Genomic DNA, 12,997 nt, shown 5'->3' on the forward strand with positions numbered 1-12,997 from the left:
CACCTAAATTCCACACCAGCCCCTTTTTCCACGCTCGAGGAAATAGAGCTCCCCAGAGGCACACGGACTCGGGCACAGACAGCACAGGGTAAAAACGGTTTAGGGTGATTTTGCACCGCTCTTCTCTCCGTGGGACGCTCTTTTGGGGTCACAGGGGATTTTTTCCGTTCCAGCCCCAGGCGACGGGAAGAGCCGCGAGCAGTCGGGGGCGCCGGGGACAAGTGTCGAGGGGGCCCGTTACCGCAGGCCTCGGGTGTACAACACCGGCCAGTGGCCGGGCAGGAGGCACCGGTGGCCCGGCGGAACGAACACACAGTTCTGATGTGCAGCGGGTACAGAGAGAACCCACGCGGGTCCAGAACCGTGCGAGGAGGGCCGGGCCGGGCCGAGCTGTGCCGCCCGCCACCGGCCCGCTGCGGCCGCACGGGGGAGGCGCCGGGGCAGGCCCGGCCGGGAGTGGAGCGGCTCAGCTCCCCGGAGTCATTCCCGGGCCAGAGACAGAGAGGGTGAGAGAGAAAGAAAGGAAAAAAGCAGATAGTAGGAAGGGAGATAGAAAGAAAGAAAGAAAGAAAGGAAGGAAGGAAGAAAGAAAGAAAGACAGAAAGAAAGAAAGAAAGAAAGAAAGAAAGAAAGAAAGAAAGAAAACAGAGGGAGCAGGGTATGTGAAGAGAGAGAGAAAGAGGGGAGAAAAAAGAGAGAAAAAAGAAAAAGGAAAAAGAAAAGGAAAAGAAGAAAAATAAGAATAAAATCAAAAGAAAACGGGAAAAAGGGAAAAGGAAAAGAAAGCCTGAAAGGAAAGGGGAAAGGAAAAAGCAAAGTAAAAGGCAAAGCAATGGAAAAAGGAAAGGAAAAAGTGAAATGAAAAAGGAGAGGAAAAAAGAGATGAAAGGTCAGGAAAAAGGGAAAGGAAAAAGGGAAAGGAAAAAGGGAAAAGAAAAAGGGAAAGGAAAAAGGGAACAGAAAAAGAAAGGGAAAAGGGAAGGGAAAAGGGAAGGGAAAAGGGAAGGGAAAAGGGAAGGGAAAAGGGAAGGGAAAAGGGAAGGGAAAAGGCAAAGGGGAGAGGACAAGGGGAGAGGGAAAGGGGAGAGGGAAAGGGGAGAGGGAAAAAGGGAGAGGGAAAAAGGGAGAGGGAAAAAGGGAGAGGGAAAAAGGGAGAGGGAAAAAGGGAAAAGAGAAAGGGAAAGGAAAAAGGGAAAGGAAAAGGCAAAGGGGAGAGGGAAAAGGGAAAGGAAAAAGGGAAAGGAAAAAGGGAAAGGAAAAAGGGAAAGGAAAAAGGGAAAGGAAAAAGAAAGGGAAAAGGGAAGGGAAAAGGGAAGGGAAAAGGCAAAGGGGAGAGGACAAGGGGAGAGGCAAAGGGGAGAGGGAAAAGGGAGAGGGAAAAGGGAGAGGGAAAAGGGAGAGGGAAAAAGGGAAAGGAAAAAGGGAAAGGAAAAGGCAAAGGGGAGAGGGAAAAGGGAAAGGAAAAAGGGAAAGGAAAAAGGGAAAGGAAAAAGGGAAAGGAAAAAGGGAAAGGAAAAAGGGAAAGGAAAAAGGGAAAGGAAAAAGGGAAAGGAAAAAGGGAAAGGAAAAAGGGAAAGGAAAAAGGGAAAGGAAAAAGGGAAAGGAAAAGGAAAAGGGGACAGGAAAAGGGGAGAGGGAAAAGGGAGAGGGAAAAGGGAGAGGAAAAAGGGAGAGGAAAAAGGGAGAGGAAAAAGGGAGAGAAAAAAGGGAAAAGAAAAAGGGAAAAGAAAAAGGGAAAGGAAAAGGCAAAGGAAAAGGCAAAGGGGACAGGAAAAGGGGAGAGGGAAAAGGGAGAGGGAAAAGGGAGAGGGAAAAGGGAAAGAGGGAAAGGAGAAGAGAGAAGAGGGGGAAATAGCAGCGAAGCAAGGGGGAGAAGAGGAGAGCAAGGCGAGACCCAAGTCGGCGGCAAGGCGGGCGCGGCGCGGGTGGGCAGGGCCGGCCGCCGCCCCGCCCCCGCCCGCCGCCGCCGCCGCCGCGCCCGCTGCCGGCCGTGCCCCCGCTAAAGGAGGCAGGGAGCGGGGCGGCGCGGCAGTGCGCCCCGAGCCTCGCCCGCGCCCGCAGCCCCGACAGCCGCGCCGGCAGCCAGCCAGCGGGAACAGCGCCGGGAGGGATGCGGGGCGCCGGGAGGGAGGCAGGGGCGGCGAGCGCGGCCGCCGCGCCGCTGTGAGCCCCCGACTCCTCGCAGGCACAGGGAGAGGACGTTATATACGTGCGTACGCCCGGACCCTGCGCATATACACGTATATATATATATATATATATACACCCGCCGGGGGCAGCGCCGCTTTTCTCCGCCGGAGCGGCCGCTGAGGCGCAGCCCTGATGCCCGGCGGGGCGGCGGGGCCGCCGCTCGGGCGCGCAGCTGCCCGCTAGAGGCGGCGGCCCCCGCGGGCTGGATGCGCGGCGCCGGTGCGGGCGGCACCCCCGGGCCGGCCGCCGGGGCCCCGCGACGCTAGTGGCCGGCCGGGCCCCCCGCCCCGGCCCGGCGGCGGCGGCGGCGGCGGCGGCGCGGGGATGCTGGCGCTGGAGCAGATGGACGGCGCGCCCCGGCAGGGCGCCTTCCTGCTGGGCAGCCCGCCGCTGGCCGCCCTGCACAGCATGGCCGAGATGAAGGCGCCGCTGTACCCCGCGTACCCCCTGCCCGCCGGGCCCGCCTCCTCCTCCTCCGCCTCCGCCTCGCCCGCCTCCGCCTCGCCCTCGCCGCCGCTCGGCTCCCCCGGCCTCAAGGCGCCCGCCGTCTCCGCCGCCGCCGCGGGCGGGCTCTCGGCGCTGGGCTCGGCCCCGCCGCAGCTCTCGGCCGCCACGCCGCACGGCATCAACGACATCCTCAGCCGGCCCTCCATGCCCCTGCCGGGCGCCGCGCTCGCCTCCGCCTCGCCCTCCGCCTCCTCGGCGGCGCCCGCCGGGCTGCTGGCCGGGCTGCCCCGCTTCGGCAGCCTCAGCCCCCCGCCGCCGCCGCCGCCCGCCCTCTACTTCAGCCCCGGTGCCGCCGCCGCCGCCGCCGCCGTGGCCGCCGGGCGGTACCCCAAGCCGCTGGCCGAGCTGCCCGGCCGGACGCCCATCTTCTGGCCGGGGGTGATGCAGAGCCCGCCCTGGAGGGACGCCCGCCTCGCCTGCGCCCCCCGTGAGTACCCAGCGTCGCGGGGCAGCGGGGGGAGCGGGCCCGGGGAGCCGCGCCGGGCGTTCGCTCCCGGTGCCGGGGAGCCCCGGCGAGACCCTCCCGGGCCGCCCCGGCGCCGGCCGTGGCCGAGGGGACTGGCTTTGCCTCACTTTCTTTTTGTTTCTTAAGTTTGCTTCGCTTTCTCCTCCCCCCCCCCCCCCCCCCCCGCCCGCCGCCTCGGGCGGCGCGAAACCCTGTAAACTGTCGGCGAAAAGAGGAGCCCTCTCGGGGGGCGGCGGCCGCGCTGCCGCCTGCTTCACCGTCCCCGCTGGGGACTCCCGGGGCCGGGGCTGGGTTTAGGGGCGCGCACAAACTTTCCCCGAGCAGGACTTTCCGTTTCCGCCCGCTCGCACTGGCCGCAGCTTTTCTAGAAAACACTACCGTTTGCCCGCTCCGATTTTCGATCCTTAAAGGAAAAATAAACCGGGGGAGCCGGCAGGCCGGCGCCGCCGCGCTCCCCAGGCAGAAGTTTTGTTACAGACCCCCTCGCGGAGAGACACCCCGTCCTCCCCGTCCCCCCCGTCCCCCAGGGCCGCTTGGGAGCGAAGCACTTTCCCAAATCCGTAGATTAACGTGTCTGTCCCTGCCTTCCCTTTCTCTCCCCCCCCGCCAGATCAAGGCTCAATTTTGCTGGATAAGGACGGAAAGAGAAAACATACCAGACCCACTTTTTCTGGCCAGCAGATTTTCGCCCTGGAAAAGACTTTCGAGCAGACGAAATACCTGGCGGGCCCGGAGCGAGCCCGGCTGGCCTATTCGCTGGGGATGACGGAGAGCCAAGTCAAGGTGAGACGAGCAGCTCACGCACGGAGCGGTGCGGGGCTGGGGCAGGGCAAGGGGCCCCTCTCGGACCGGGGGAAAAAAAAGGCCCCGCCGCGGAAACCGGGTCGGTCGTGGGCGGCCGGAGATGCTGCGGGCAGGGGCCTTCGTTACCTTCAGTACTGGTGGGGCCGAGAAGGATTTTTAAAGCCTATCTTATTTAAAAAAAAAAACCCCAAACCAAACCCAACCAACAAACACCCAACCAAATAAACCCAAGCAAGCCTGAGAAGCCCGGTGCGTTCAGCGTCTCTGGCCCGCACCCCGTGCCCCCCCCCCCCCCCCAAAACCGCCTGGCCCCGCTCCGCGGCCCCGAGCCGTCGGGCAGGGACCGCGCACCCCGCTCGCACTGTCCCGCCCCAAACTCCCCGGTTTTTCTTCCAGTCCGAGCTGCGGACGAAGTGGAGGTGCGAGGAGTTGGGAGACCGGGCTGAGCCCTCCCAGGGGCATGCGGGGAGGCGTTTGCTCCGCGGGGGGCCTCTCGGCGGTGCTCACGCTTTCAGACTGCTCTGGAGACCCTCCTTTGTCACCGCAACTATGTCCCAGTGGCTGCGAATAAATTATCGCCGCCTCGACAATGAAAATAACCCCCTCCCCAGGCAGCACCCTGCCGGAGAATATAGGGAGGGGGGGGGGGGGGGGGGCAGGGGCGGCCGGGGAAGGATTCGGCCCGAAACGCGTGTTTGCCCCGGCTGGGAGGAAAAGCCAGGGACGGAGGGCCCCGGGCCCACGGCGGACCTCGGGGACGGGGGGCGCTGGGGGCGGCGGCTCGCCGGCGCTGGGCGGGACCCGGGCCGGGCCGGGTGGCTCGGGCTGCGGGGAGCGCGGCGCGGCGGGGCTCGGCTGCTTTTCGTTGACGGGGAAATCGCGTAAGGGCTGGCGAAGCGGGAGTCGGCACCGCACGCTAGGGACGGGGAAGCGCGGGGCAGCGGGGCGGGGGCGGGCCGGGCCGGGCGGGTGGCGGTGGCCGGTGGTCGGTGGCGGTGCTGGTGACGGTGGCGGCGGGGACAGGTCTGGTTCCAGAACCGGCGGACCAAGTGGCGAAAGAAGCACGCGGCCGAGATGGCGACGGCGAAGAAGAAGCAGGACTCGGAGACGGAGCGGCTGAAGGGCGCCTCGGAGAACGAGGAGGAGGACGACGACTACAACAAGCCCCTGGACCCCAACTCGGACGACGAGAAGATCACGCAGCTGCTGAAGAAACACAAGCCGGGGGGCGGCGGGCTGCTGCTGCACCCCGCCGAGGGGGAGGCCTCCGCCTAGCGCGCTCCGCCCGCCGCCGCTTTCGGAGATGTACAGATCTATTTTTCTAGACTCTACGCGCCCGGGAGGAGGAGGGAGGAGGAGGAGGAGGAGGAGGAGGAGGAAGAGAGGCCGGAGGGGGAGCAGAGAGGACTGCGGCGGAGCGGGCCCGCCCGTGCTCCGGCGCCGCGTGTTATTGTAGGGTCGCGGGCGGCGGGGAGCGGCGGGGGCCGCCCCGGCCCGGGTCCCGCTCCCGGCGGTGCGGCGGCCGCCTGTTGCCGGCTCTTTGTAAATAAACCGTGAGTCCCCGCGACCGTAGGCGTTCCTTACTGTGAATATTTAAAATGTAAAATACCTTCTTTTTTTGTACAGCGGGGGCCGGGGGCGCCGCCCCCCCCCGTCCCGCGCTCCCCGCCGCCGGGCGGTACCGGGGGGGGGGGGGGGCACCCCCGGAGCCCCGAGACGGGCGGCAGCGGGGTTGCCGAGGAAAAAGCCGCCGTGGTTGCCACCGGCCCCTCCCTCGGGCCGAAACTGCAGCGGCCCCGCGTGCTATTTATTAGTATTTTTAAACCCCTTTCTGTTGCGGTCGTCGTGCAGAAGGAGGGGGGGGCGGAGGGCGAAGGGACAGGGTTTGCTTTCACTCGCACCGTTTCCGATCAACCGCGTGTTGGAAAAGTAGGTGGTGGGAATTGTCACAACCACTTTCAGTCAAAATATAAAATTCATTTAGTTGCTGTAATTGAATTTAAAGTGTGTTTTCTTTTGTATCATACGGAATACTATAGAATGTAAATTGTTTTCTTTTTTTTTTTTTAAGCTAATAACGATGATATATCGTGATATAGCATCTTAACATTTATTAATTTATATTAAAAATAATTCGGTTTGTAAAGAGAAGAAAAGCCCTTTGCAAGACCAGTTAAATGTAATGCACTTTCTGTTTAAAAAAACGATAAATCAATTAAACCAGTTTAAAGACGTCTGCTGCCTTCACTAAAGGGTACAGATAATCTGATCTCATCAGAGATTAAATAATGAAACCACGGTACAGGAGGAGAAAAAAAAAAAAAAAAAGAAGAGATAATTTTCAGGATCTTTTGTTCAATCTCTGTAGTAGGTTTTTTGTTTTCTTTTTTTTCTTTTTTTTTTTTTTCTTTTTTTTTTTTTTTTTAACGATGGAGGTTGTTCACTTTGCTGTGGGAGTTGAAGAAGGATACAAATAAAATAAACGGCGGCTTCTTTGGGGACGGGGCTGGCGGCTCCTGCCCGCGCCGGTCCCTCCGTGAACCGGGAGGCAGAGTTTCTACCCGGCCCCCGGAGCGGTTCGCCTCAGCCTAAATTAGGCTGTATTAACTTTTTAAGCGGCGGGCGATGCAAGATGTTATCAAGGGCAGAGTGTTACCATTACTATGGGCAAGAAACTGCTTTCCGAGAAGAAAACGGCGAATAAAATAAGAGCCTGGCTAAGGGTCTAGGGTAAATAGTTAGACTCAATACCGAAACAACTGGTTTAAATTGAAACTCGTTATCTAGACACGATCATTTCCATATCTAAACAGACCAGAAACAATCGCTTTTTTTCACCGCTGCAGCAGACCAAACAGAAGCGTTGACATGACAGAGAAAAGGGCCAGCTATTCTGGAGAAAAAAAATAAATAAATTAGTATTCTTCCGTAAATTTGTGAATCATTTTCTCCCCGGGGCGGGGGGAGAGAAGGGGGAAAAAAAAAAAAAAAAGCGGAGCAGGGTTTTATTCCGCTTTCGGCTTAGACAATGCCGCGGCCGAGAGGAGGGAGCGAGCCCCGGCCCTCTGCGGCTGCCTCGGCGCGGCTGCCCAGGCTCTCCCGGGCCGGGATGCCGGGGGCTGCCCCCCGACCCCCGACCCCCCCAGTCTTTCCCGACGCGTTGTAAAGGCAGGAAGGGAAAGGCCGGGCGGTTTCCGGAGCGCCGACTCGACCCTGGCGGCTCTCGCCCTTACGATTTCCCCGCGGCTTTTTCGGGGGCCATGGGAAAGAAATGAAAATACCGCGGGGCCCGGTACCGCCGGGGCGGGGCCCGGCCGCTGCCCGGCTTCAGCCCGGTCGGTGGCAGCGGAGCCCGGCCGGGCCGCTGCGGCCGGGGGACCGGGGCCGGGCCGGGGCCGCCAGCTCGTCCGCAGCGCTTTCCGCCGGCGGCCGCTCCGCCGCCGCCGCCGCCGCCGCTGCCGGCGCCCGGCGCGGAGAGCACCCGCTCCCCCGGCGGGTACCGGCGTCCTCCCGGCTCCGGCGGGCAGAACCGGGCCCCGGCCCGCGGCGGCCCTCCCGTGTGTGCCCCCCGGGCTGCCGCGAGTACCGCCCGCCCCGGCGCACCCCGTCCCCGTTTCCAGTTGACTGAAGCACCGACCGAGGCTTTCCAGTTAATTTACTTCTGCACGGAGACCCAGCTGGCCACCGGTTGAAGTTGGCACCGTCAAAGTGGAATCGCAGGGGGAAAAAAAAAAAAAAAAAAAAAAAAAAGAGCCCAGCACTGATCGCTTGGTTAAGCTGGTTTTGTCCGGGGCGCTGGAGAAAAGAGCGGGTTATTCGCATGAGCTCACTGCCCCCCCTTTTCGGGGCAGGTTTTGGAAAGCAAACCCGGCTCGGCGGAGAGGCGCAGCCTGCCTCCCCTTCAGGAGAGGACTTTGGAGGAGGCGACCCAGTAACTTCACGTCGGGATCGCTGCCACGGACATCGCGGCGAACAATTAGGGGACAAAATGTCAGCGGGCTTCACGGGGCGTGAAGCTCCCCCCGTGCGTGGGGCCCGGCCAGATCGGCCGCAGTTTCAGTTCGATCCTTCAAACCCGCAGGAGTTTGTTGCGTGACGGTATAAACTCACGGATAACGACATTAAAAAAGTACTGCACAACCATAGCTAGAGAGACAGGCGGGCCGGCAGAGCCGCTCCCCGGCAGCCGCCCCGCCCCGGGCCCGGGCCGAAATCTCCGCGGGGAGTAAGCGGCCGCGCACACGCGTGGGGAGCGGAGGGCGCCGGCTGCGCGGCCGCGCAGCCAGGCTGGGGGGGTCCTCGGCGAAGCGGTGGGAGACCACCGCGGGCTGGTCCCGACAACTCCCTTCGCAAACAGCTTTTGGGTTTCCTTTCTTTCTGTAATCGAGCCCTTGGGTTTAAACCCCGCTCCCTTCCGCGTGCGGGTGCGGGATTTCCCTGCTCAGGGGAAATAAAGGCGGCTGTTTCTGGGTCTACCCTGCCTCGGTCCCTGCCATGTGCCTTCTCTGGGGCGCGGAAGACACAGCGGGAGAAACTCCCGGCTCTGCAATCCCCGGGTGCCGAAAGCATCCCTCCCTGCTTTTCCAACGCCGCTTCTTTGCCGAGCTACTTTCGCAAGGGGAACCCGCTGCGGTCCCTCTCCAGCCTCAACGAGCACTGCCGGGGGAGGAGGAAACTTTTTTTTGCCCGCAGAAACGCACCAGGCAGGGGCAGGTCCCCGGCTCCGCGCCCTGCAACGGCCGTCGGCATCGGGGGGCCTCGGGGAAGGATGGAGGGTGGGAGGGAGAGAGGGAACGCACGGAAAGGGAAAAGGGGGCCGGGGGCCGGCCCCGCCGCCCGTACCCCGCTCCCGGCCGGCAGCTGCAGCCCGCCGGAGACGTGCGTATAGATGCGGGACGTATGGACGCGGGCAGGATCCCGCACCGCCGTGCCACAGGGCCCCGAGCCCGGCAGCCCAGGCTTCGCCCCGGGGGACGCGGGTTACAAGGGGAAGCCCGTGGCCGGCCGGCGGGCAGGAGCGGCTGCGGGGGAGGAAAGGAACGGCTTTCCCCACGCGGGATAACGAAGCGGTCCCTCCCCTCCCCTCCGGGGCGTGTGCGTGGGGGGGTGTGTGTGTGTCCCAGCCCGTACGCCACCGTCACCCGGCCTCCCACAGGTCCTACACCAGCGCCGTGACAGCCCCGAGGCCTTCGGGCTCTTTGATCCCGGCAGCAACTCCCACCCAGAGCCCCCAGCAGAGGCAGCAGGCGAGGCAATGCCTGCACCCCGGCCAGAGGGATGCCCGGACCGACAGCCACGTCGGGACAGCCCGACCGTTTCAGCGAGTGCTGACCTCTCCCACCCTTTTCCCTCCCCCTCGCCTTTTACGAGCTCCCGAAATCCCGTTATCGTTCACCACTTCTCAGTGATGTTAATTTGTAACGCTTCCCACATCAAGCACACGCCGTTTTCGCCCCCGCTCTCCCGCTCTTTGCCTCCTCGATGTCGTTTCGCGCAAGATTTTCGTTGTATCCCTGCCGGCCGCTCCGGGGCTTTGCTTTCGGCACCCCCTCTCTCGGGACACGAGTTGTGCCGCACCCCAGAGACCCCGGGGTTTAAAATGCGGGTGGTAGGCTTTCACACAACCCCCACCCCGAGGTCCCTTCCCGTATCGAGGCCTCTGGGGGAGAGAGAGAGAGAGAGAGAGAGAGACGGGCGCCTGCAGAGTGCTCCCGCGTTCAGAGCCGGCGTGGCTGCACGCTAATTAAAAAGTAGGATTAACTGCTCCCTCCTAATTGCAGCTCCGCATTTACCTTCTGCACCGATAGGTAGTTTCCAGATACATGTTTCTGGCAGCGTTTACCAGCTGTCTCGAACAGCGGTTACAAGTCTCCGGGAGGGACGCAAACATCTGCCGGGGAGCGGGAGGCGGGCGGCGGCGCTGCCGCAGGGACCGGCGGGCGCTCCGCACCGCTCCGCTCCGCACCGCACCGCACCCGCCGGGCGCCCGGCAGCAAGCGCGATTTCTACGAACGAAGTTCTTTATACCACAAGGACAGGGGCAGGCAGCACCGCACCGCTCCGCATCCCCCGCGGGTTTAACCCCTGCCCGGCGGCCCGGGGCTGCGGGAGGCGCCGGGCGGAGGCAGAGCCGCCGGGCCGATCGGTGCCCGTCCTGCCCTCCGGGGCCGGCGGGCTGCGGGGAGAGCTGGCCCTCCGGCAACAACCCGCTGCCGCGCACCCAAGTGCGTCCCTGTAATAACGTCCTCGATCATTTATTAAAAGTCGTGTCAAGCGAGCCCATATAATTCATCTTTATGCAAATCCATCAATGTCAAGCCATTAGTGTATTGCTCGGGTTTTTTATTAAAGTGCATTCTTTTTAATTCAGCTCAGTAAAATACGAGCCCTATTGCTCAAGAATTATAGCAACTATTAGAGTAACATATGGGCAACATGCACTCAGAAAATAAAAATCAACAGATAAAGTGGCAGGGTCACAACGGGGAGCAAACACTTAACAAAATGGCAGCGGGGTAATAGATTTTCCTCCCGCGCCCCCAGCTCTGGGGTGTCAGGAGGAGCCCGCCGGCGCGATCGCGGGGCGGCCCTGCCCGGAGCCCGGAGCCCGGAGCTCAGAGCCCGCAGCCCGGAGCAGTCTCCGCCCGGCCCCGGCCCCGGCCCCGGCCCCGGCCCCTTCTCCGCGGGGTCTGCGGGAGCGCAGCGCTGCCCCACCGACACGCACCTCCGCGCCGCATCCCCCCCCCCCCCCTCCCCCCGCAACGCTATCCCGGATTTAATGAGAGAGTTGCCCACATCCTCATCACCCCAGCATGGTAATTGAGCAGATCTATTAACTTGTTACACTAGATTTGTTTAAAGAGACTATTACACAGTCATTTAATCAATTTGTTACACTGGAGGTCCTGACTTATGAGACACTTGCCGTATGATTCCTTAATGACTGAATTAATTTGTTTTAATAAAACCAACATTGTGTACAAGCACATTTCGAGAAATGTAATTTTGGAGACGGAACAGTCCAATGCTTCATCTGATTAGGTCTTTTCTATGGTTTATCAAAGTCGTGAGTTGCCGTCATAAACTGCGTGTATGGGGTATTTTTCTTTTTTATAGCGTCATTAATTTAATATGGATCATTAGTTCTTTATACACATGCATGTTCTGACAAACGTACCCAATGAATAATGCACCTAATGTGTTTGGGCTCAAATGCATCACGCCGTAAACAGAAACCGCCGCAAACCCGAAAAATAATAAATAGTAATAACAACAATTAATGTCGCAGCCGCCCTGTTCTCTCCCACCCCGCTGCGCTCAAGGCCGGTTTCCCAGCGGAGGAGCCGGGGCGCTCCCCCACCGCGGCGGCATCACCAGCCCGGGCTCGCTACGGCGGGAGCGCCAACAGCTTTACGGGGAATTAAGGTTATCCCGAGAGCAGACGTAGGACAAGAAAATCGGGTTTGCTCCTGATGGAAACTGACGCCTGCGGAATAAATGTAAATAAACACGAGGGGCCCCAAGAAAAGGAACTTGATGGTATCGATTATGTAAAATAATCGCCGCATTACAAATGTTAATGTACTATGGTAATGTACTGCAAATAGCCGGCGTTTAAGGTCCGACTTTGCGCAGGAGAAGGAAGGAGCCGCCTCGAAAAACGCTGGGCGAGCCGGCGGCGACGAGAGCCGAGCAGACAACGTTCACGACGATCGTGTCGCTGGTGACGGTGCTGACGACGTCCCGCCGCCGCGGCCCCGCGGCCCGTGCCCGGAGGCGGCGGGGCACCCACGGGCGGGCTCGCCGAGGCGGCGCCCAGCCGCAGCGGCGGCGCCCAGCCGGAGCGGCGGCTCCCTGGGGGTTGGTGAAGGAGGGCAGCGAGGAGGGCCGAGCCTCCGCCGTGCGAGGGGCCGGGAGAGCGGCAGAGCGGCCCCGCTGCTGCCGGCTGCGCACCCCGGCGTGCCCCCCCGCGGGGCAGCGGCCGGGCGGGCAGGCGTTAAGCGCAAAACCGACTTCTGCACAGAACGGGCCGGCGCCTTAATAGCAATCAGAGGAGGCGTCCGGACGGCTTGCTTTCATCTCAATTCTTACACGTTGCCTTTGGAACTCCTCGCTCCGGTAGTGTGTTTTTTTTTTTTAAAGTCGTTTCCACCAGTGACCTTGAGATCCAGCGGGGCACCTACTTCTTTTGACACACGGGCTTGTATTTCCCGGACCCCAGTGGAACGGCAAGCTCAGCCCGACACACGGCACTGCTGCTACAACGGGCACCTCCTGCCCCGGGGTGAGCAGCCGTGAGAGCGGCGATCAGCCTCCCGCCCTCCTCTGCAAACGGTAACGCCAGGTACAGAGCCCACCGAGCAGCGTTGGCTTGCACCCCGTTATACTTCGCACACAGCAGAACTTAAAATGAAAACCCAACCCCGAGGGGCTTCCTGCTGAGCAAGTATAACGAGATGGTGAAAACGCATCTTCGGAGCCGTGTTTCCTCCTCCTCCTCCTCCTCCTCCTCACACGATTTGTCGCAGATCCACAGCCCTTTATCTTCAAAGCTACACCTTCTACCCCCTTAAAAAAGCCAGGCAGCACATCCACCAGTGATGTATGCAGCAGGTGTATTTAAGCAAATGGATTCGACCTTTTGCCCATTTTAACAGATGCTGCTCCTGACCACCCCAAAAAGCTTGTTTAAAGTTAACAACATTAAGCGTTGGAGGTCACAAGGCCAATTCAAGGTCATTTTAATTCTGGCTAAAGGTTAATTAGATCACTGCATTAAAGCAAGAATAGACTATACTCAACTTTACTCTAATGAGGACAGACAGGTTTTTTTATATACCTCTTAACTGCTGCCTTTATGATAAGGATATAGGGTATATATCAGGGGAGAAATCTTGCTGTCAGTTCCACAAATCAAGTTACAGGAGCTCCTCTGGCTTTACACTGGTAAGGCATAAATGCAGTGCTTGGTCCATTTTAATTCTTTTTTCCTTTGTGAGGTGAGGCATCTGGGTCTCCCGTTGCTCTTTT

The 12,997-nt window shown here is 60.6% G+C and overlaps 1 protein-coding gene across 1 annotated transcript; it reads left to right on the top strand.

Moving 5' to 3' along the window:
* Positions 1-2,451: 2,451 nt before the first annotated feature.
* NKX6-1 (NK6 homeobox 1) lies at positions 2,452-6,182 on the top strand. The gene is made up of 3 exons (XM_049815187.1): positions 2,452-3,124; positions 3,774-3,946; positions 4,991-6,182. The coding sequence occupies exons 1-3, from the start codon at positions 2,515-2,517 to the stop codon at positions 5,240-5,242; spliced, it is 1,035 nt and encodes a 344-aa protein (XP_049671144.1). The 5' UTR covers positions 2,452-2,514; the 3' UTR covers positions 5,243-6,182.
* Positions 6,183-12,997: the final 6,815 nt, after the last annotated feature.

This window comes from Accipiter gentilis, chromosome 12, assembly GCF_929443795.1.
Source record: "Accipiter gentilis chromosome 12, bAccGen1.1, whole genome shotgun sequence".
In the NCBI taxonomy this organism is placed as follows: domain Eukaryota; kingdom Metazoa; phylum Chordata; class Aves; order Accipitriformes; family Accipitridae; genus Astur; species Astur gentilis.